Source organism: Amblyomma mixtum, chromosome 3 (assembly GCF_055824585.1).
Source record: "Amblyomma mixtum isolate Tamu chromosome 3, ASM5582458v1, whole genome shotgun sequence".
NCBI lineage: Eukaryota > Metazoa > Arthropoda > Arachnida > Ixodida > Ixodidae > Amblyomma > Amblyomma mixtum.
Window position 1 is genome coordinate 80,635,671 of NC_143014.1, and position 24,243 is coordinate 80,659,913.

The following is a 24,243-nucleotide window of genomic DNA, read 5'->3' on the forward strand; positions in this document are numbered from 1 at the left end:
TTTGTTGCACCGACACCGCGACAAATCTGGTGGAACATTTCGGGTGTTTAAATCGTTCTGGGCGTCACTGAATATCCAACTGCCGTGCAAGTTTTACCCACCCAGGTTACGTCAGTGAAGCATTCCATAGTATACTGTTAAGCAGCGCACTCCTTAAATAGTGTATCAAACAGAAAATTCACTTATAGTGAGCAAAAAAAATTGGCAATATGGGGAAATTATGGCATAGAACAACTGGAACGCAACATCGACTCACATTTTATGCGAATCACTGACATGTTCACTAGGATAGCAAAACCTAAAAACTGGGACATGTGCTGAAGCTTTCTTGAAAGCATCAATTCACAATTACTGGAAGTAGTAAGCCAAAGGAATGCTCTACAGGAGTAACCGCGCAACCTACGCTTAGAACAGGTACCTGAAAACTGTTGCGGCGTGGCCGACCACAATGGTTGGTTCCGTCCATCATGCAGATTGAAATGCCGTATCTATAAACCGCATCAATTAATTATTTCAATGCCCCATCGTTTTAAGTTCTTGGAGGGCAAAAAGACGTGCATATAGCCAGGCGGCGCTCAGGCTCAAAGACGTCGCTTGCGGCGCTGGAAGTGAAAGACGTTGAAGTTTGCAGGCTCCCCTCCCGAGGGACATATATTTTGTAAGGCCAACAACAACAACGACAGCTGCCAAGCTCTCCCATCTCTTTGTTGTCAAAGACACCGAGACAAATCTGGTGGAACATTTCGGATGTTTAAATCATTATGGGCGTCACTGAATATCCAACTGCCGTGCAAATTTCACCCACCCAGGTTACGTTAGTGAAGCAATCTATGGTACACTGTCAAGCAGCGCACTCCTTAAATAGTGTATCGAACAGAAAACACTTATAGAGAGCAAAAAAAAATCTCACAATACGGGAAAATTATGGCATAGAACAACTGGAACGCAACATCGACTCTCATTTTAGGCGAATCAGTGATATGGTCACTAGGATAGCAAAACCTAAAAACTGGGACATGTGCTGAAGCTTTCTTGAAAGCATCAATTCACAATTACTGGAAGTAGTAAGCCAAAGGAATGCTCTACAGGAGCAACCACACAACCTACACTTAGAAGATGTACCTGAAAACTGTTGTGGCGTTGCCGACAACAATGGTTGGTTTCGTCCACCATGCAGATTGAAATGCCGTATCTATAAACCGCATCAATTAATTATTTCAATGTCCCATCGTTTTAAGTTCTCGGAGGGCAAAAAGACGTGCATATGGCCAGGCGGCGCTCAGGCTCAAAGACGTCGCTTGCGGCGCTGGAAGAGAAAGACGTTGAAGTTTGCAGGCTCCCCTTCCGAGGGACATATATTTTGTAAGGCCAACAACAACAACGACAGCTGCCAAGCTGTCCCATCTCTTTGTTGTCACCGACACCGCGACAAATATGGTGGAACATTCAGGATGTTTAAATCATTCTGGGCGTCACTGAATATCCAACTGCCGTACAAATTTCACCCACCCAGGTTACGTTAGTGAAGCATTCTATGGTATACTGTTAAGCAGCGAACTCCTTAAATAGTGTATCGAACAGAAAACACACTTATAGAGACCAAAAAAAAATCTGACAATACGGAAAAATTATGGCATAGAACAACTAGAACGCAACATCGACTCTCATTTTATGGGAATCACTGATATGTTCACTAGGATAGCAAAACCTAAAAACTGGGACATGTGCTGAAGCTTTCTTGAAAGCATCAATTCACAATTACTGGAAGTAGTAAGCCAAAGGGAAGCTCTACAGGAGTAACCGCGCAACCTACGCTTAGAACAGGTACCTGAAAAATGTTGCGGCGTGGCCGACAACAATGGTTGGTTCCGTCCATCATGCAGATTGAAATGCCGTATCTATAAACCGCATCAATTAATTATTTCAATGTCCCATCGTTTTAAGTTCTCGAAGGGCAAAAAGACGTGCATATAGCCAGGCGGCGCTCAGGCTCAAAGACATCACTTGCGGCGCTGGAAGTGAAAGACGTTGAAGTTTGCAGGCTCCCCTCCCGAGGGACATATATTTTGTAAGGCCAACAACAACAACGACAGCTGCCAAGCTGTCCCATCTCTTTGTTGTCACCGACACCGCGACAAATCTGGTGCAACATTCCGGATGTTTAAATCATTCTGGGCGTCACTGAATGTCCAACTGCCATACAAGTTTTACCCACCCAGGTTACGTTAGTGAAGCATTTGATGGTACACTCTCAAGCAGCGCACTCCTTAAATAGTGTATCAAACAGAAAATACACTTATAGTGAGCAAAAAAAAATCTGGCAATACGGGAAAATTATGGCATAGAATAACTGGAACGCAACATCGACTCTCATTTTATGCGAATCACTGTTATGTTCACTAGGATACCAAAATCTAAAAACTGGGACATGTACTGAAGCTTTCTTGAAAGCATCAATTCACAATTACTGGAAGTAGTAAGCCAAAGGAAAGCTCTACAGGAGTAACCGCGCAACCTACGCTTAGAACAGGTACCTGAAAACTGTTGCGCCGTGGCCGACAACAATGGTTGGTTCCGTCCATCATGCAGATTGAAATGCCGTATCTATAAACCGCATCAATTAATTATTTCAATGTCCCATCGTTTTAAGTTCTCTGAGGGCAAAAAGACGTGCATATAGCCAGGCGGCGCTCAGGCTCAAATACGTCGCTTGCGGCGCTGGAAGTGAAAGACGTTGAAGTTTGCAGGCTCCCCTCCCGAGGGACATACATTTTGTAAGGCCAACAACAACAACGACAGCTGCCAAGCTCTCCCATCTCTTTGTTGTCAAAGACACCGAGACAAATCTGGTGGAACATTTCGGATGTTTAAATCATTCTGGGCGTCACTGAATATCCAACTGCCGTGCAAGTTTTACCCACCCAGGTTACGTTAGTGAAGCATTTGATGGTACACTGTCAAGCAGCGCACTCCTTAAATAGTGTATCAAACAGAAAATACACTTATAGTGAGCAAAAAAAATTGGCAATATGGGGAAATTATGGCATAGAACAACTGGAACGCAACATCGACTCACATTTTATGCGAATCACTGACATGTTCACTAGGATAGCAAAACCTAAAAACTGGGACATGTGCTGAAGCTTTCTTGAAAGCATCAATTCACAATTACTGGAAGTAGTAAGCAAAAGGAAAGCTCTACAGGAGTAACCGCGCAACCTACGCTTAGAACAGGTACCTGGAAACTGTTGCGGCGTGGCCGACAACAATGGTTGGTTCCGTCCATCATGCAGATTGAAATGCCGAATCTATAAACTGCATCAATTAATTATTTCAATGTCCCATCGTTTTAAGTTCTTGGAAGGCAAAAAGACGTGCACATAGCCAGGCGGCGCTCAGGCTCAAAGACGTGAAAGACGTTAAAGTTTGCAGGCTCCCCTCCTGAAGGACATATGTTTTCCTACAACAACAAGAACAACAACGACATATATTTTGTGAGGCGAACAACAACAACAGCTGCCAAGCTGTCCCATCTCTTTGTTGCACCGACACCGCGACAAATCTGGTGGAACATTTCGGAAGTTTAAATCGTTCTGGGCGTCACTGAATATCCAACTGCCGTGCAAGTTTTACCCACCCAGGTTATGTTAGCGAAGCATTCCATGGTACACTGTCAAGCAGCGCACTCCTTAAATAGTGTATCAAACAGAAAATACACTTATAGTGAGCAAAAAAATTGGCAATACGGGGAAATTATGGCATAGAACAACTGGAACGCAACATCGACTCTCATTTTATGCGAATCACTGACATGTTCACTAGGATAGCAAAACCTAAAAACTGAGACATGTGCTGTAGTTTTCTTCAAAGCATCAATTCACAATTTCTGGAAGTCGTAAGCCAAAGGAAAGCTCTACAGGAGTAACCGCGCCACCTACGCTTAGAACAGGCACATGAAAACTGTTGCGGCGTGGCCGACAACAATGGTTGGTTCCGTCCATCATGCAGATTGAAATGCCGTATCTATAAACCGCATCAATTATTTCAATGTCCCATCGTTTTAAGTTCTTGGAGGGCGAAAAAACGTGCATATAGCTAGGCGGCGCTCAGGCTCAAAGACGTGAAAGACGTTTAAGTTTGCAGGCACTCCTCCTGAAGGACATATCTTTTGCTACAACAACAACAACGACATATATTTTGTGAGGCGAACAAGAACAACAGCTGCCAAGCTGTCCCATCACTTTGTTGCACCGACACCGCGACAAATCCGGTGGAACATTTCGGAAGTTTAAATCGTTCTGGGCGTCACTGAATATCCAACTGCCGTGCAAGTTTTACCCACCCAGGTTACGTCAGTGAAGCATTCCATAGTATACTGTTAAGCAGCGCACTCCTTATATAGTGTATCAAACAGAAAATACACTTATAGTGAGGAAAAAAATTGGCAATACGGGGAAATTATGGCATAGAACAACTGGAACGCAACATCGACTCTCATTTTATGCGAATCACTGACATGTTCACTAGGATAGCAAAACCTAAAAACTGGGACATGTGCTGAAGCTTTCTTGAAAGCATCAATTCACAATTACTGGAAGTAGTAAGCCAAAGGAATGCTGTACAGGAGTAACCGCGCAACCTACGCTTACAACAGGTACCTGAAAACTGTTGCGGCGCGGCCGACAACAATGGTTGGTTCCGTCCATCATGCAGATTGAAATGCCGTATCTATAAACCGCATCAATTATTTCAATGTCCCATCGTTTTAAGTTCTTGGAGGGCAAAAAGACGTGCATATAGCCAGGCGGCGCTCAGGCTCAAAGACGTCGCTTGCGACGCTCGAAGTGAAAGACGTTGAAGTTTGCAGGCTCCCCTCCCGAGGGACATATATTTTGTAAGGCCAACAACAAGAACGACAGCTGCCAAGCTCTCCCATCTCTTTGTTGTCAAAGACACCGAGACAAATCTGGTGGAACATTTCGGGTGTTTAAATCATTCTGGGCGTCACTGAATATCCAACTGCCGTGCAAGTTTTACCCACCCGGGTTACGTTATTGAAGCATTTGATGGTACACTGTCAAGCAGCGCACTCCTTAAATAGTGTATCAAACAGAAAATACACTTAAGTGAGCAAAAAAAATCTGGCAATACGGGAAAATTATGGCCTAGAATAACTGGAACGCAACATCGACTCTCATTTTATGCGAATCACTGTTATGTTCACTAGGATAGCAAAACCTAAAAACTGGGACATGTGCTGAAGCTTTCTTGAAAGCATCAATTCACAATTTCTGGAAGTACTAAGCCAAAGGAATACTCTACAGGAGTAACCGCACAACCTACGCTTAGAAGATGTACCTGAAAACTGTTGTGGCGTTGCCGACAACAATGGTTGGTTCCGTCCATCATGCAGATTGAAATGCCGTATCTATAAACCGCATCAATTAATTATTTCAATGTCCCATCGTTTTAAGTTCTCGAAGGGAAAAAGATGTGCATATAGCCAGGCGGCGCTCAGGCTCAAAGACGTCGCTTGCGGCGCTCGAAGTGAAAGACGTTGAAGTTTGCAGGCTCCCCTCCTGAAGGACATATCTTTTGCTACAACAACAACAACGACATATATTTTGTGAGGTGAACAACAACAACAGCTGCCAAGCTGTCCCATCTCTTTGTTGCACCGACACCGCGACAAATCTGGTGGAACATTTCGGGTGTTTAAATCGTTCTGGGCGTCACTGAATATCCAACTGCCGTGCAAGTTTCACCCACCCAGGTTACGTTATTGAATCATTCCATGGTATACTGTCAAGCCGCGCACTCCTTAAATAGTGTACCAAACAGAAAATACACTTATAGTGAGAAAAAAAAATTGGCAATAGGGGGAAATTATGGCATAGAACAACTGGAACGCAACATCGACTCTCATTTTATGCAAACCACTGATATGTTCACTAGGATAGCAAAACCTAAAAACTGGGACATGTGCTGCAGCTTTCCTGAAAGCATCAATTCACAATTTCTGGAAGTAGTAAGCCAAAGGAATGCTCTACAGGAGTAACCGCGCAACCTACGCTTAGAACAGGTACGTGAAAACTGTTGCGGCGTGGCCGACAACAATGGTTGGTTCCGTCCATCATGCAGATAGAAATGCCGTATCTATAAACCGCATCAATTAATTATTTCAATGCCCCATCGTTTTAAGTTCTTGGAGGGCAAAAAGACGTGAATATAGCCAGGCGGCGCTCAGGCTCAAAGACGTGAAAGACGTTGAAGTTTGCAGGCTCCCCTCCCGAGGGACATATATTTTGTAAGGCCAACAACAACACCGACAGCTGCCAAGCTCTCCCATCTTTTTGTTGTCAAAGACACCGAGACAAATCTGGTGGAACATTTCGGAATTTTAAGTTATTCTGGGCGTCACTGAATATCCAACTGCCATGCAAGTTTTACCCACCCATGTTACGTTAGTGAAGCAATTCATGTTACACTGTCAAGCAGCGCACTCTTTAAATAGTGTATCAAACAGAAAATACACTTATAGTGAGAAAAAAATCAGGCAATACGGGAAAATTATGGCATAGAATAACTGGAACGCAACACCGACTCTCATTTTATGCGAATCACTGACATGTTCACTAGGATAGCAAAACCTAAAAACTGGGACATGTGCTCTAGCTTTCTTGAAAGCATCAATTCACAATTTCTGGAAGTAGTAAGCCAAAGGAATGCTCTACAGGAGTAACCACGCAACCTGCGCTTAGAACAGGTACCTGAAAACTGTTGTGGCGTGGCCCACAACAATGGTTGGTTCCGTCCATCATGCAGATTGAAATGCCGTATCTATAAACCGCATCAATTAATTATTTCAATGTCCCATCGTTTTAAGTTCTCTGAGGGCAAAAAGACGTGCATATAGCCAGGCGGCGCTCAGGCTCAAATACGTCGCTTGCGGCGCTGGAAGTGAAAGACGTTGAAGTTTGCAGGCTCCCCTCCCGAGGGACATACATTTTGTAAGGCCAACAACAACAACGACAGCTGCCAAGCTCTCCCATCTCTTTGTTGTCAAAGACACCGAGACAAATCTGGTGGAACATTTCGGATGTTTAAATCATTCTGGGCGTCACTGAATATCCAACTGCCGTGCAAGTTTTACCCACCCAGGTTACGTTAGTGAAGCATTTGATGGTACACTGTCAAGCAGCGCACTCTTTAAATAGTGTATCAAACAGAAAATACACTTATAGTGAGCAAAAAAAATTGGCAATATGGGGAAATTATGGCATAGAACAACTGGAACGCAACATCGACTCACATTTTATGCGAATCACTGACATGTTCACTAGGATAGCAAAACCTAAAAACTGGGACATGTGCTGAAGCTTTCTTGAAAGCATCAATTCACAATTACTGGAAGTAGTAAGCCAAAGGAAAGCTCTACAGGAGTAACCGCGCAACCTACGCTTAGAACAGGTACCTGAAAACTGTTGCGGCGTGGCCGACAACAATGGTTGGTTCCGTCCATCATGCAGATTGAAATGCCGTATCTATAAACTGCATCAATTAATTATTTCAATGTCCCATCGTTTTAAGTTCTTGGAAGGCAAAAAGACGTGCACATAGCCAGGCGGCGCTCAGGCTCAAAGACGTGAAAGACGTTTAAGTTTGCAGGCTCCCCTCCTGAAGGACATATGTTTTCCTACAACAACAAGAACAACAACAACGACATATATTTTGTCAGGCGAACAACAACAACAGCTGCCAAGCTGTCCCATCTCTTTGTTGCACCGACACCGCGACAAATCTGGTGGAACATTTCGGAAGTTTAAATCGTTCTGGGCGTCACTGAATATCCAACTGCCGTGCAAGTTTTACCCACCCAGGTTACGTTAGTGAAGCATTCCATGGCATACTGTTAAGCAGCGCACTCCTTAAATAGTGTATCAAACAGAAAATACACTTATAGTGAGGGAAAAAAAAAATGGCAATACGGGGAAATTATGGCATAGAACAACTGGAACGCAACATCGACTCTCATTTTATGCGAATCACTGATATGTTCACTAGGATAGCAAAACCTAAATACTGGGACATGTGCTGTAGCTTTCTTGAAAGCATCAATTCACAATTTCTGGAAGTAGTAAGCCAAAGGAATGCTCTACAGGAGTAACCAAGCAACCTACGCTTAGAACAGGTACTTGAAAACTATTCTGGCGGGGCCGACAACAATGGTTGGTTCCGTCCATCATGCAGATTGGAATGCCGTATCTATAAACCGCATCAATTAATTATTTCAATGACCCATAGTTTTAAGTTCTTGGAGGGCAAAAAGACGTGCATATAGCCAGGCGGCGCTCAGGCTCAAAGACGCGAAAGACGTTTAAGTTTGCAGGCTCCCCTCATGAAGGACATATCTTTTGCTACAACAACAACAACAACGACATATATTTTGTGAGGCGAACAACAACAACAGCTGCCAAGCTGTCCCATCTCTTTGTTGCACCGACACCGCGACAAATCTGGTGGAACATTTCGGAAGTTTAAATCGTTCTGGGCGTCACTGAATATCCAACTGCCGTACAAATTTCACCCACCCAGGTTACGTTAGTGAAGCATTCTATGGTATACTGTTTAGCAGCGAACTCCTTAAGTAGTGTATCGAACAGAAAAGACTTATAGAGAGCAAAAAAAAATCTGACAATACAGGAAAATTATGGCATAGAACAACTGGAACGCAACATCGACTCTCATTTTATGCGAATCACTGTTATGTTCACTAGGATAGCAAAATCTAAAAACTGGGACATGTACTGAAGCTTTCTTGAAAGCATCAATTCACAATTACTGGAAGTAGTAAGCCAAAGGAAAGCTCTACAGGAGTAACCGCGCAACCTACGCTTAGAACAGGTACCTGAAAACTGTTGCGGCGTGGCCGACAACAATGGTTGGTTCCGTCCATCATGCAGATTGAAATGCCGTATCTATAAACCGCATCAATTAATTATTTCAATGTCCCATCGTTTTAAGTTTTCGGAGGGCAAAAAGACGTGCATATAGCCAGGCGGCGCTCAGGCTCAAATACGTCGCTTGCGGCGCTGGAAGTGAAAGACGTTGAAGTTTGCAGGCTCCCCTCCCGATGGACATACATTTTGTAAGGCCAACAACAACAACGACAGCTCCCAAGCTGTCCCATCTCTTTGTTGTCACCGACACCGCGACAAATCTGGTGGAACATTCCGGATGTTTAAATCATTCTGGGCGTCACTGAATATCCAACTGCCGTACAAATTTCACCCACCCAGGTTACGTTAGTGAAGCATTCTATGGTATACTGTTAAGCAGCGAACTCCTTAAATAGTGTATCGAACAGAAAACACACTTACAGAGAGCAAAAAAATTCTGACAATACGGAAAAATTATGGCATAGAACAACTGGAACGCAACATCGACTCTCATTTTATGCGAATCACTGATATGTTCACTAGGATAGCAAAACCTAAAAACTGGGACATGTGCTGAAGCTTTCTTGAAACCATCAATTCACAATTACTGGAAGTAGTAAGCCAAAGGAAAGCTCTACAGGAGTAACCGCGCAACCTACGCTTAGAACAGGTACCTGAAAACTGTTCCGGCGCGTGGCCCACAACAATGGTTGGTTCCGTCCATCATGCAGATTGAAATGCCGTATCTATAAACCGCATCAATTAATTATTTCAATGTCCCATCGTTTTAAGTTCTCTGAGGGCAAAAAGACGTGCATATAGCCAGGCGGCGCTCAGGCTCAAATACGTCGCTTGCGGCGCTGGAAGTGAAAGACGTTGAAGTTTGCAGGCTCCCCTCCCGAGGGACATACATTTTGTAAGGCCAACAACAACAACGACAGCTGCCAAGCTCTCCCATCTCTTTGTTGTCAAAGACACCGAGACAAATCTGGTGGAACATTTCGGATGTTTAAATCATTCTGGGCGTCACTGAATATCCAACTGCCGTGCAAGTTTTACCCACCCAGGTTACGTTAGTGAAGCATTTGATGGTACACTGTCAAGCAGCGCACTCCTTAAATAGTGTATCAAACAGAAAATACACTTATAGTGAGCAAAAAAAATTGGCAATATGGGGAAATTATGGCATAGAACAACTGGAACGCAACATCGACTCACATTTTATGCGAATCACTGACATGTTCACTAGGATAGCAAAACCTAAAAACTGGGACATGTGCTGAAGCTTTCTTGAAAGCATCAATTCACAATTACTGGAAGTAGTAAGCCAAAGGAAAGCTCTACAGGAGTAACCGCGCAACCTACGCTTAGAACAGGCACCTGAAAACTGTTCCGGCGCGTGGCCCACAACAATGGTTGGTTCCGTCCATCATGCAGATTGAAATGCCGTATCTATAAACCGCATCAATTAATTATTTCAATGTCCCATCGTTTTAAGTTCTCTGAGGGCAAAAAGACGTGCATATAGCCAGGCGGCGCTCAGGCTCAAATACGTCGCTTGCGGCGCTGGAAGTGAAAGACGTTGAAGTTTGCAGGCTCCCCTCCCGAGGGACATACATTTTGTAAGGCCAACAACAACAACGACAGCTGCCAAGCTCTCCCATCTCTTTGTTGTCAAAGACACCGAGACAAATCTGGTAGAACATTTCGGGTGTTTAAATCATTCTGGGCGTCACTGAATATCCAACTGCCGTGCAAGTTTTACCCACCCAGGTTAAGTTAGTGAAGCATTTGATGGTACACTGTCAAGCAGCGCACTCCTTAAATAGTGTATCAAACAGAAAATACACTTATAGTGAGCAAAAAAAATTGGCAATATGGGGAAATTATGGCATAGAACAACTGGAACGCAACATCGACTCACATTTTATGCGAATCACTGACATGTTCACTAGGATAGCAAAACCTAAAAACTGGGACATGTGCTGAAGCTTTCTTGAAAGCATCAATTCACAATTACTGGAAGTAGTAAGCCAAAGGAAAGCTCTACAGGAGTAACCGCGCAACCTACGCTTAGAACAGGTACCTGAAAACTGTTGCGGCGTGGCCGACAACAATGGTTGGTTCCGTCCATCATGCAGATTGAAATGCCGTATCTATAAACTGCATCAATTAATTATTTCAATGTCCCATCGTTTTAAGTTCTTGGAAGGCAAAAAGACGTGCACATAGCCAGGCGGCGCTCAGGCTCAAAGACGTGAAAGACGTTGAAGTTTGCAGGCTCCCCTCCTGAAGGACATATCTTTTGCTACAACAACAACAACAACAACAACGACATATATTTTGTGAGGCGAACAACAACAACAGCTGCCAAGCTGTCCCATCTCTTTGTTGCACCGACACCGCGACAAATCTGGTGGAACATTTCGGGTGTTTAAATCGTTCTGGGCGTCACTGAATATCCAATTGCCGTGCAAGTTTTACCCACCCAGGTTACGTTATTGAATCATTCCATGGTATACTGTCAAGCCGCGCACTCCTTAAATAGTGTACCAAACAGAAAATACACTTATAGTGAGAAAAAAAAAATTGGCAATAGGGGGAAATTATGGCATAGAACAACTGGAACGCAACATCGACTCTCATTTTATGCGAACCACTGATATGTTCACTAGGATAGCAAAACCTAAAAACTGGGACATGTGCTGTAGCTTTCCTGAAAGCATCAATTCACAATTTCTGGAAGTAGTAAGCCAAAGGAATGCTCTACAGGAGTAACCGCGCAACCTACGCTTAGAACAGGTACCTGAAAACTGTTGCGGCGTGGCCGACAACAATGGTTGGTTCCGTCCATCATGCAGATTGAAATGCCGTATCTATAAACCGCATGAATTAGTTATTTCAATGTCTCATCGTTTTAAGTTCTTGGAGGGCAAAAAGATGTGCATATAGGCTCAAAGACGTCGCTTGCGACGCTCGAAGTGAAAGACGAAGTTTGCAGGCTCCCCTCCCGAGGGACATATATTTTGTAAGGCCAACAACAAGAACGACAGCTGCCAAGCTCTCCCATCTCTTTGTTGTCAAAGACACCGAGACAAATCTGGTGGAACATTTCGGATGTTTAAATCATTCTGGGCGTCACTGAATATCCAACTGCCGTGCAAGTTTTACCCACCCAGGTTACGTTAGTGAAGCATTTGATGGTATACTGTCAAGCAGCGCACTCCTTAAATAGTGTATCAAACAGAAAAAACACTTATAGTGAGCAAAAAAAAAATCTGGCAATACGGGGAAATTATGGCATAGAACATACTTCGGGTTGCCCACGTAGCCTCGTGAGTCTATAATGTGCAACGACAATGAAAACAAAATCGGCAGATTTTACGCCTAAACAAATTCCGTTCTAGCGCGAATAATATTAAACGGTGGCACAACGAAAACAGAGTAAACCAGCCAGAGGCGCGCATGCGGCGACAACACCGTTCGCCCCTGCTGCTACAGGGAGAACCCCGTCCGTCAGGATACGTTTTGAAACAAGAAATAGTTCCTATTGCATTAGGAAGGTATTTTACGCTTCATTCGCTACGTGAGCTTAAGATCTGATAACCAAGTTCGCTAGTGTATTTTACTAAAAAAATTATTGCTCCCGCGCTTTTTTATTAGCTATCAAACTGCCACGCTTACGCGTAGGAACACAGATGTGCAAGAAGTGGTGCTGCGCCCCACGGCTATAAATGCCCTCGCCCCTACCCCGAGCCCGGCAGTCAGAATTTTGACAGGTCTTGCCCGGTGAAACATTGGAACCTCAAGATGCGTGAGATAGTGCACATTCAGGTGGGGCAGTGCGGAAACCAAATCGGCGCAAAGGTAAGTCACTGCTTACCGACGTGGATTATTTCGTGGCTCAAGCGCGTGCTGTTCTCTTCCTGACCGCACCAGTGTCCGTTCTGGTATGTTATGCGTTCAGATTCTGGTTGTCGGCACCGTTTTCGAAAATTTCGTTGCAGGATATCGGCGTAAGTATTGAGCTGTTTGGCAGCAGTCTCGTAATCACGTCTGCTGTGCGTGTGTTTGTGTGGATGGGGATATTGTACCGAGCGCACATTTTCAAATCTCTTGATCGCTGCTTTCGTTCTTGTGTAAACGTTTTACCGGCTGCTTGCGCTATGCGTTATATCTCTTTTTCATTGCGTCTGCTGCCTCATCTTGTGCAAATCGTTACTTTACTGCGGCATTCTGCATTGGAGGCGGGGTGCAGCATATCGCGAACACTGCAACCGTCTGATGCCCGTCGACCACCTAGGAGTGATGAGGGAGGTTGGGGAGCGTATTGCGCCAGTTTTTGATTCGTTATGTGGTGAAGCGATTTGAAAGGCTAATGTGCTATTGGCCATTAACGTATCTGCGAGTGGCGAGCTCCGTGATGCGTCACCGGTTAGATCAGAGAGCCCTAGAATGCCCGTTGTCATTGGGGACCGGTAGCAGCCATGCTACGTCGTTTGAAATCCAGTGACGCGCCACAGCGTGTTTCGCGCGAATTTTGAAGAAGTGTAGAGAAGTTTTGGTTCCGAGTCTTTCTTTTTTTGTTATAATTAGCAAGATATTGCTCTACTTAGAACAACTGTGTGGTATTCGCAGCCATAACCGCTATATAATTTACAATTGCATTTCTTCTCTCACGCTGTTTCGGTTTCAACAGCCGAACGAGGCATGAAACTGCACTATAGTTGCTGCTCACTGCAGCGATTGTGTTGCAATTTTTTTTATGCCTAACGTCACCCATACTGACCTTAGACTTTGCAGCTGTCATTTAGCTGTTTGAAATATCTACAGCATGAGATAACAAATTCAGTTATAAATTGTTTAACGGCCGTACGCAAATACCACGTGGTGATCCATGTACAGTAACGTCTTGCGCATCATTACAAAGAATATGTGCTGCAGCAGTCATCGCTGTTTGGATTGACATCATGCAAATTTGAATTTTCCTGTTTGCAGTTCTGGGAGGTGATCTCAGATGAACATGGTATTGACCCTACTGGCACATACCACGGTGACTCTGATCTCCAGTTAGAGCGTATCAATGTTTACTACAATGAAGCATCAGGTACTTGCCAATCTTTATTTCGGTCAATACTTTTAGTCATTGCATCGGGCGCGCCCTGCTGCTGTTTTGCTCTGTTAAAATGACGTCTGACCTGTAGCGGAACAGTTTAAGCGGTGCGCTCATGCATGGTTCGGACATGCTTTTTGCCATGCTCGCAGTGGAACTAGTGTTGTGGCCTTCAGTTCCTGGTGTTACAGTTCTGCTCGCTGTATTTCATTCCACGATAGCCACTATAGGACGGGCTAACAAATTAACGCTGACTTGTCTTGTATCGCCCTTTAGTGTTTCTGAATGGCTTTGTACTTGTCTTTGATGTCTAGCTATATATACTCAGTGTCATATTTAGTATTCTTTCCAATTTTTGTATAAATGCAGATATACAGCTCTTTGGTTCAGGATCTCTTGTAATTGGCATATGAAGTTATAAAGATGCACCTGACTTCTCACCAAAACTTCATTGACCTTTTTACAGTAGCATTACATGGATGGATTGAAGCTTTGGCTGTAATACAAGGAGTTGCTATTACAAGCTTAAACAGTGGAGACTAAAGCTGGTGCATTTACTGTGCTCAAAGAGGAATTCACAAATGCGAGCTGACTGCCATTGTCACATTGCCTCTGTTGCCTTTTGTGCAACTTTATAGATGCCTTCCACATGTCGAAAACAACCATCATTGTGTTCCATATATAACTGCCACCAAACATCAATGGTTCCAGTGGCAGCAAGTGGCTTGAACACAGTGAACATGTGTTGCTGTTCTCCTGCTTTGCGGCATTGTTAACAATTAGCACTCACTGCCTGTCAAATTCAATCCTTCTTGGAACTACTGTTTCAGTCTGTCAGTATTCTATTTGCTTGTCGTTATTTGTTGCATTGTTCTTCCTTTCCTTGCTTAGTTGCTGCCTTTTGTCTCATTGTTCTGACAACTATGTGTTCACTGCATGATGTAATTTCAAACACCCAGCCTCTCTTCTACCATTGAGTGCGATTTTCTTTTTGCTTGAGGAGGTAAATACGTGCCTCGGGCCATTCTGGTTGATCTGGAGCCGGGAACCATGGACTCTGTGCGGTCTGGACCCTTCGGACAGCTCTTCCGTCCAGACAACTTTGTCTTTGGTAAGCAGCTGCTCACTACTGTTGCAGTCGGCATCTATTCCTTCACTGTGCACTTAATTCTGAAACAGCTTGCGGGAAGATAACATTTTTATGCAGGCGATGTGTGGCTCAATGGTTGTGGCGCTCGGCTGCTGACCCGAAAGACGCGGGTGTGATCCCGGCCGAGGCAGCCGAATTTCGATGGAGGCGAAATTCTAGAGGCCCATGTACTGTGCGATGTCAGTGCACGTTAAAGAACCTTGGATGTCCAAAATTTCCAGAGCCCTTCACTATGGCGTCCCTCATACCCCTAGTCGCTTTGCACGTTAAACCCCATAAACCAGGTCAAATTTTTATGCTATGCCTTGAAGTGCTTTTCGATATTTCAATGCCTACAGTAGAGACCCATCTTCTCTCTGTCTGGCTAGCTGCTGCAAGATGTCCCATATGACTGTTCTAATGGAAAGTGGCCTTATAAGACTACTGTCTAAGGTCATTGACCCACTTAGGCTTGCGATACACAAGCTGTTGTTGCATGTACATCTGTTGCCTTTGGATTTTAGTGAATGCTGTTAATGGGCAATCCTCCAGGGCAGATGGTGATGGCATTATTGTCTGTCATGATCCAAAGCTTCAGTGGCCACTTGCCGGTGAATTGGAATATGAACTTGGCGGGACAAGGGAATGGGCACCCCAACTGTGCAGTCAAGTGATCCAGGTTGCCTAAAGAAACCTGTCTGTACGTGGTCTTGCAAGATAGGACTACAGCTGTAGCTTTTGCTTTTCCCCTGGAGGAGGGTGAAGTCCCCTTCTGGAATTTAGCTTACTCTTTCACTTGTGTTTAACCTTTGTTGCTGGCTTAACAAGTCTGCAAAAATTGTCTTTCTTTTTCCCCTAGTTTATTTTGCAACCTGTATTACCTGCTGCAGTGGCTTCATGGCTATGGTGTTCCAGCTGCTGAGCCCTAGGACAGAGGATCGAATCATGGCCGCTGCCTTTTGGCGCAGGCAAAATGCAGAAACTCCTGTGTGCTGTGCGATGTCAGTGCAGCTTTGGGATGCTAAACCCCATATACCATGCCATTCATTGGCTAAATCATTTACACAAGACTCTGCTTAACAGTTACGTTCGGGCATGTTCCTTTTTAGTTGCTGCTCACTCTTGCCTTCACATCAATTGGCCCTTCGCAGGTACTTCTGCGCCTGCTGCCAGCAGTATCCTTCTGTGTTGAATGTTTCCGTTCACAGTATACCCTTCTCCTTGTCTGCCTGTTCAGGCCAGAGTGGTGCTGGCAACAACTGGGCCAAGGGCCACTACACAGAGGGTGCGGAGCTGGTGGACTCGGTGCTTGATGTCGTCCGCAAAGAAGCTGAGGGGTGCGATTGCTTGCAAGGTTTTCAACTTACCCACTCCCTCGGTGGTGGCACTGGATCTGGCATGGGCACACTCCTCATCTCGAAGATTCGTGAAGAATATCCCGATCGGATCATGAACACCTTCAGCGTTGTCCCCTCCCCAAAGGTTTGTACCAACATCATTCCTACTGTTTGTACCATGTCTTCCATACTCTGGCCTCTCTTTAAGGTGTCTTCCTTTTGATTTCTCATTATTTTTATTGCTGTCTGTGTGCATCTGGTTCTCATGGTCTCTTTCACTTTCCACCAGGTTTCGGACACAGTCGTTGAGCCCTACAATGCCACCCTTTCCGTGCACCAGCTGGTCGAAAACACAGACGAGACCTATTGCATTGACAATGAGGCACTTTACGACATCTGCTTCCGAACCCTTAAGCTCACCACTCCCACCTATGGAGATCTCAACCACTTAGTCTCTGCAACGATGTCTGGTGTCACCACTTGCCTCAGGTGAGAGTTCAGTAGGTAACAGTTGCCCAAAAAGTTCAGTTGCAGTTGACACAGTTGTGCACAGTACTCCACTCTTTTGATAAGGATGACAGAGAGAGCACTCCTGTGACTTCAGAGTCTAGTGTAGTTGGAACTTCTCTTTAGTCCTCTGCCACAGTGCTCCTCGTAGGCTATATATGTGGAAGCTCTGTATATCCTTGGACGTGTGCCAATCGCAGCTTTTTTCCTTGTGCTCTTATGCAAATAGTCACCATTTGTTGTCAACACCTTTCGGAGCTCACCTATAAATTTTTAGGGCACACATTGACAGAGTAAAGGTAGGAACTCAAAGTTATTTTAGTAATATTAGGAAGCACGGATGCTACAGTGAGGTTTATGGCGGTGAGAGTGGGGAGGGCTTCCTCTTGGTGTAATATCTTCGCATTTTCTGTTGTCGCCAACTTCCACATTTACCTTGTGACCAGTAAGCAAGCTATACAGGTGCCATGTTGACTTAAGAATGGGCACTTTCTGATGTAGTGTGTGTGTGCTTTTGCAATGCTGTCTCACCCTGCATCGCATCGGCACTTTCATTAAACAGGAGCAGATGAACTTGAAAACAGGTTTCCCTGTATTATGTCCTTTGATTAGTCCTGAGTAGCGTACATGTCAAGGACTTAAAACTGCATCCATGTGCACAGCAAGAACTAATGTTCTTTTCGTCGTGAGTTTCCTTTAAAGGCTTCATTGCATTCAGAAGGGCCAGAGAAGCCCCCCCCCCCCCCCCCCCCCTTTTTTTTTTTTGCATGCTCTGAGAAGTATGTCCACCAGTAGTACCAGTACCAAACTTCAGTTGTTTTCCTGCAAGTACTGAAACTATTTTACAATTCAGTATTCATAAAAGTTCGGCTTCATGCAATTGACCCTGATGTGTACAATACACTTCAGGTGGTTGTTTGTGATAGTTTTACCCCTGTTGGTCCTTTGGCCTTGCAGTGCCACATGGCAATGTCAACCAATGGAAGCAAATTTGCCTTCTTGCTAATTTGCATCGGCACTTATCAAGGATCTTCACTTCCCTCCCAGGTTCCCTGGACAGCTCAACGCTGACCTTCGCAAACTGGCAGTCAACATGGTGCCCTTCCCGCGCTTGCATTTCTTCATGCCAGGCTTTGCCCCACTCACATCCCGAGGCAGCCAGCAGTACAGGGCCCTCACGGTACCAGAGCTGACGCAGCAAATGTTTGATGCGAAGAACATGATGGCTGCTTGCGACCCTCACCACGGACGTTACCTGACAGTCGCAGCTGTGTTCAGAGGTCGCATGAGTATGCGCGAGGTTGATGAGCAGATGCTTAACGTGCAAAACAAGAACTCTAGCTACTTCGTGGAATGGATCCCGAACAACGTAAAGACCGCTGTCTGCGACATCCCTCCTCGTGGTCTCAAGATGTCTGCTACTTTCATTGGAAACAGCACTGCCATTCAGGAGCTCTTCAAGCGCATCACTGAACAGTTCACTGGTCAGTATCCTGCTTGTTCTGAAACTACTCCTTTTATGTGCATGCTGTCATTAAACTGCCCATTTATGTCAGATTTTCTGGTTCAATGTATTGGTTATGTGGCTGATTTACCTGTGACCATTTTACTCTATACTTGTGCAGCCATGTTCCGTCGCAAGGCTTTCCTGCACTGGTACACTGGGGAAGGCATGGATGAAATGGAGTTCACAGAAGCAGAGTCCAACATGAACGACCTGGTGTCCGAGTACCAACAGTACCAGGAGGCCACGGCTGACGAAGAGGGGGAGTTTGAACATGAAGAGGAGGCCCAAGCAGAGGCTTGAATTTTTTTTTTGCTCTATTACTTTATGCAGGGGCATTTTTTTTTTGTTTGCTTGTAAATAAAGTGTATATATTTAATCCTGTCCTTAATTTCTCCTACTGCAAGTCTATATATATGCTTCAAAGCAGCCAGTTCTGTCTTTTAGTGTACCCTTTCAGCCTTCCCACCGTTTCCCAGAACTGTAGATAGGGATCGAGTTAGAGTTGAAAAACAACGTGGCAAATGGCCCTAAAAGGAGGCCTTCCAACTAATGCCATTGGCTGATTGCCATTTTTGACTATTGCCATTGATATTGGGAGGGGGAGCCACCTCTGAATGGCATTTGATGCTTTATGCTTGTTTTATCCATCTGCAATGCCTTCTTGCAGGCCTTGAATGAAAGCATATTAATGCTCAATCTGGTGGCTTTACCAAACCCTCAAAGGCTATCATCAGCTCTGCATATTTTTCGCTTGCTCGGTTGTGGCTGTTTCTGTTCTTAGATTCAGGGCAGTTGGGTCAGTGCAGATCTTGTATTGTGGGAGAGAGGAGGTTGATGAGATGAACTTTAATGGGACATGTAATGTGGAACAGGTAACAGTGGAGCAGATTCCAACAGGAAAGAAATTCCTAGGGGAAGGGGGCAGCAGAGCGTATAGTGGGGAAATGTACATTGGAGATAAACTCTATTGTTGCAGCTGTGGCTAGTATGGACGTGCCTATACTCTATTTCATACATAGCAGCAACGCTGTAGAAATAGTGCGCCCGCGAAACCATATTACTCCGTCGCGTATCATTTGTCCTTCTCGAAACCTCTTGAGTGTTTGGACAAAAACAGAGCAGTATAAAACGAAGTGGTAGCACAGGAAATTGCGGTTGATGTTCCGTACTCCGACCCTCTGGCTGTAGTTCTCACTCGGTGTGAACTACATTTTAGGCACGGATGGAGTAAGGGTGATCCGCCCTACCAGCCATGTATCGGTCTGCCAAAGTCATTCTTGCTTCTCAAAGTCTCAGAGTTGGAGGACAAAAATGTGGCAAGAAGCAATACGACGTCTAGGAGATTACCATTCATGGCACTTTGCAACAAAACATGCTTGTGTTCACTTTGGTTGTAGGGTGAACTACTTATTGGGCGCGGACTTTACCTGCATGAACAGGCACGCTAGCTTTGGCTGCGGTGCCTGCTGTGTACGAAATGGAGTATAATTGGAAGTTAATGGAAGAGGCCTTTGTCTTGCAATAAACATAACCTTGCTGACGTTGTTAGTTCGTGTCTGTGTGGTTTGTGCTCTGAGAGGATCCTCACGGCTTTGTGGTTGATTTTTTCCATCCCTGTCAGTCCCTGCCGATTGGCCTCAGTCAGGGCTAGAGCTATGACAACCTCTTCTGCTGCCTGTGTAGTCTTTGTGCGCACTGACGCACCAGTAATTATTTTGCCTTTGGCATTCACTACTGCTACTGCCCTCGCATTTTCCTCTGTTCTGTATTTGGATATGTCCACATACAAAACCATCAGTTTCTTCTTTAGAAACCTGTCAAACTCCGATAATCTCGCGCCCTCCTTCCTTCAGGCTCTTCAGGTCAGTTTTTCTGGGCACCGGTTTAGCCAAGAAAGTGCTCCTTGTTTTGTTGTCAATGTCTGTCTTGTCTTTGCCCCCGTCTTCTGCCAGGTATCCCAGCTTTACCAGTAGCGCTCTACCAGCGGGCGTTTTTTAAGTCTTTACAGTTGAAAAAATCCAGTTGAAATCTGAGCATGGTTTTGCTGTGGTCCTCATAGGTGCCATACGCCCCCATGTTATGAGCTTCTCAATCGAGATGCAGTTCTTGACGCCTAAGGATTGCTTATAAGCCTTTCTAAAGCGTATTTCCATTTTGTTCTTTTCTGTTTTGTTAAGTTATAGGTACACTACCATCATTTGGGTCCCTGACACTGGGGTTGAGGGAAATGTCATGATAGACACCGTTGTCCAAGGGCTCACGAACCCAAAGGCAGGTATGCCGGTCGAACCCTTCAGCACGCCAGAATCTTACGGGGAGGCAACGAAGGCATTGCTGGGAGCGCGCAAGAAGTGCTCAGACGACTGCAAACGGACACCTATCCAAGCATAGCCATATATCATAAAATTTGCCCGAATAGATAGGTGAAAGCGTGCATGGGGTGTGGGGGGCAATGCTGCGACGTGCCACGCCACCTGGGGCTGTCAAAAAAGCCCTTCGCTACCCAAGATAACTAGCCCTAGTCTAGATCAGTGGGAGGCCCTCCTGACTGACTCCGACCCGCGGGCACACAGCTTATGCTGGTTGCAAGGGCCAAGGCAGTGGCGGAGGCCAACAGGATCCTGGGATAGAGAAGACCGACCACTGAAGCTCAAATCTCTCTCTCCACCACTCCTATATGCCCTACCTTTCTCTTCCAAAATGTGTTTACTGCTACAACTGGCTGATGGCAAATCACATTTGATTTGTATTGCTAGCCTGAATGTGTGGGTAGGGTGCATAGTGCTGGGTGCAAAGTATGTAAAATGCATCAACTGATTTCACTGACAAAGGAAGGTAAAGGATAGTTAACTCAGTAGTTTGGGAAGTATGCTACTGACAAGTACAAGTCCAGACTTGGTTGTGTCGAGTGTCGACATGGACACTGTGCTGTTTTTCACTCAAACTAATCCCAACCTGTTTAACTGGAATTGGTGAAAGAGTATGGTATGGTAGCCTGTGATCCACTACGCTTAACCCACCCAGGTTCTGTTGTTTGGGCTGTGTTGCGCTTTATGGCTCATAACCCTTTGTGAAGCATGAAATTTTATGAAGTTTCACATGCATAAAAATGGTAAAATTTTACTCAGAATGACTCTAGCAACTTACATTGCGTCCGTTTCACGTTTAAAAAAAATTTGCATTACAGCGGAAAGTCTTGGTGTTGCAGATCACTGAGGATGCAGATCCCCAATACTTTTATTCATAGAGCCATGGTTGGAAGGAGTAATGTGTTCTGCGAAACGCTTGTTCAGTTCATTTACAAGTGAACAGACCTTTCCAAGCCTATTGTTGCCTCCCTAGCTTTGCAATGATGCACCGTCGTCTTTATAGACAGATAGACAGCACCATTCAAAGCTAGCACAGATTTCCTTTTTTTAGGCTTCTATTGCTGTTGTGAACCCCTGTGCTTCGCGTTACAAGGCTTACTATTGTTTGCTTCACTTTCATGTGCTGTGCAAAAGTCAAAATCTACGCATGGCACATCTACGACACCTGTTAGCAAAAAATAGAAACTCTGTAATGTTTGTTTAAGAACTCGATAGAAGGCAGAAAACAAAAATTGTTTGATGGGTGTACCGTTGTTTGTCTGCGTGCATGAAAAGCAAAGCAAGAAAGTGGTAGTATATGGGTAGCACTGTCCTACAAAGGGATAAGCAAATAAGGGTATTGTGCACCAAATGCAAGGTTTAATATGTTTGCTTAGTGGGTAAAAAAAGTTTTGAAGCGAAAAGCTTCACTAGGCTAGTCAACACCGGGTCTGGCGTATGCTCCGTGATCAGAATTAGCCACAGCTGCGCAAGCACAGAACCGAGCGACGTCACAGAAGAGGCGCAGGTGGTCGAAGCGGCCGCAACCGCTGCCTGACCTTTCGGCGAAGCCGCGCGCTACTGCGCATGTGCGCCGCCTCCTCACCGCCGCTACTACTGCGCGCTTGCCTCCTCGCCACCGTTTGACCTTTTGTTGCAGCCGTGTGTTTACCACAGTTACTACGCATGCGGAAGGAGGGCTATATAACTAAGCATAACAAAGTCAAACAAAGGATAACTGCAGCTTTTCGCTTGTAAATCCAGGCTTAACCAGAGCTAAGCCACTGGCAATTTTTTTTAGACATTATAATCTGTTCAGGATTTTCACTTCTTTTAGGAAACTAAAAGTGTAGGAAATCTTGACAAGAGAATAGTATTCCAGAGGCAAGCTTGAGTGGAAAGGGATGCGTTCATTGTGAAATTGCATATTGTCTTTTATTCTCTAGCTTCTTGAGTTCTCTACATGAATATAAAATGCAGTTCATGGTGACCACTTCACCACATTGTTCGCATGCAGGTTTCTTGTAGAACAAGGTAGAGCTGTAGTATCAAATGAACTGCCAATTTCATTTTAAAAAATTTCTGTGCTGCCCTCCACATCATTCCATAGGGGAGATGCTGGAAGAGTACAACCGTGTTGCAATTCTTTGATCACTGCTTCAGGACTGCTACAAAAAGGAAATGACCTAAGATGTAGAAATCTGTCCACTTGCTGCTTCTTCATGACAGCGCCTTCCTGCCATCAAGCCCGCTTGCACTATAGGTTTGTTAGGCACAACTAGGCATCAGCCATGCATGCCAACACCTTACAGCTCAGATATATCTCCTTTTGACTATTTCAAAAGATGTAGCTACATTTGGAAGAGGCAACGGATTTCAGGCAGGAGACTGTTTCATCAATGAACTACAAGTAGTCTTGAATAGTAGTAATAATAAAACAGCATAGACTCCCTTTAAGACAAACTTGAAAAAAAAATTTGTTCTTCTTAATGGGAGAAACCCCCCAAAAATGTGAAACATGCTATGAGAGTAAATATGGTAAATGAAAACAAATAAAATGACCCAGCAGTAAGAGGATAATTGAACATGTATGGCACTATGCATGTAGTGAGCTGAACAGATGAGGACATAAAACAGCCCTTTACAGTGCAGGATATGCTGTCAAAGCTCCGGGGGAGGGGGGGAACGTGCCGCATGGCCTCCGCACAGAGTTGAAAACGACGACGAAGCGGTGGTTAGCTCTCGAGACGCGCTGGCTCTGTAATTAAAAAAAGGCTCTGTCTTGGGTTCTCTCCGACGCCTGCCTGCACAGCTCCTCAGGTCGTGACACTGCTGGAGATGCAGCCGATGCTCCCTTATCCTGCGGATGACTCGATGTGCCCACCGCTTGTGACCACCCTTGTCCATCATGCCAGCCGGAGGCTCTGAGCCTGTCCCCCAAGGTCTTCCCTCTTGACGGCGCACCATTGACCTCCACTCCACTCAAGGCGACAGCAATGCCCGCCCTGACTACGACTGTCCCTTCAGCCAGCCCCACCTATCTGACCCTTGAGACCCCACGAACCCCTAAGCCCTTTCATGGTGACCAGTTCGAGGATGCCGAGGACTGGTTGGCTCGCTACGAATCGGTTTTGCAGGAAGAATGTTTGGCGGTAATCTGGGCCGCCGCTAAGTTCCAACCATACCTGTATGGCAGAATGTTTTGTGTTGTCACCGACCGCCACTCGTTGTGCTGGCTGAAAAAATAAAAGGACCCTTGCGGCCGCCTAGCTCGTTGGGCATTACGCCTACAGAAATTTGATTTCACTGTCACCTATAAATCAGGCCGGAAACACGCTGATGTTGATAGCCTGTCACGCACTC

The 24,243-nt window shown here is 45.0% G+C and overlaps 1 protein-coding gene across 2 annotated transcripts; it reads left to right on the plus strand.

The window, feature by feature from the left end:
• Nucleotides 1-12,653: 12,653 nt before the first annotated feature.
• On the plus strand, nt 12,654-18,908 carry LOC149350766 (tubulin beta chain-like). Of its 2 annotated transcripts, none has more exons than XM_089579905.1 (7): nt 12,654-12,806; nt 13,938-14,046; nt 15,053-15,163; nt 16,419-16,663; nt 16,808-17,007; nt 18,073-18,509; nt 18,651-18,908. In XM_089579905.1, exons 1-7 carry the CDS (start codon nt 12,750-12,752, stop codon nt 18,830-18,832), a joined length of 1,341 nt encoding a protein of 446 aa, XP_089436031.1. In that variant the 5' UTR covers nt 12,654-12,749; the 3' UTR covers nt 18,833-18,908. The 2 variants fall into 2 exon arrangements, with proteins under 2 accessions (XP_089436031.1, XP_089436032.1); XM_089579906.1 differs by having other exon boundaries at nt 15,056-15,163.
• Nucleotides 18,909-24,243: the final 5,335 nt, after the last annotated feature.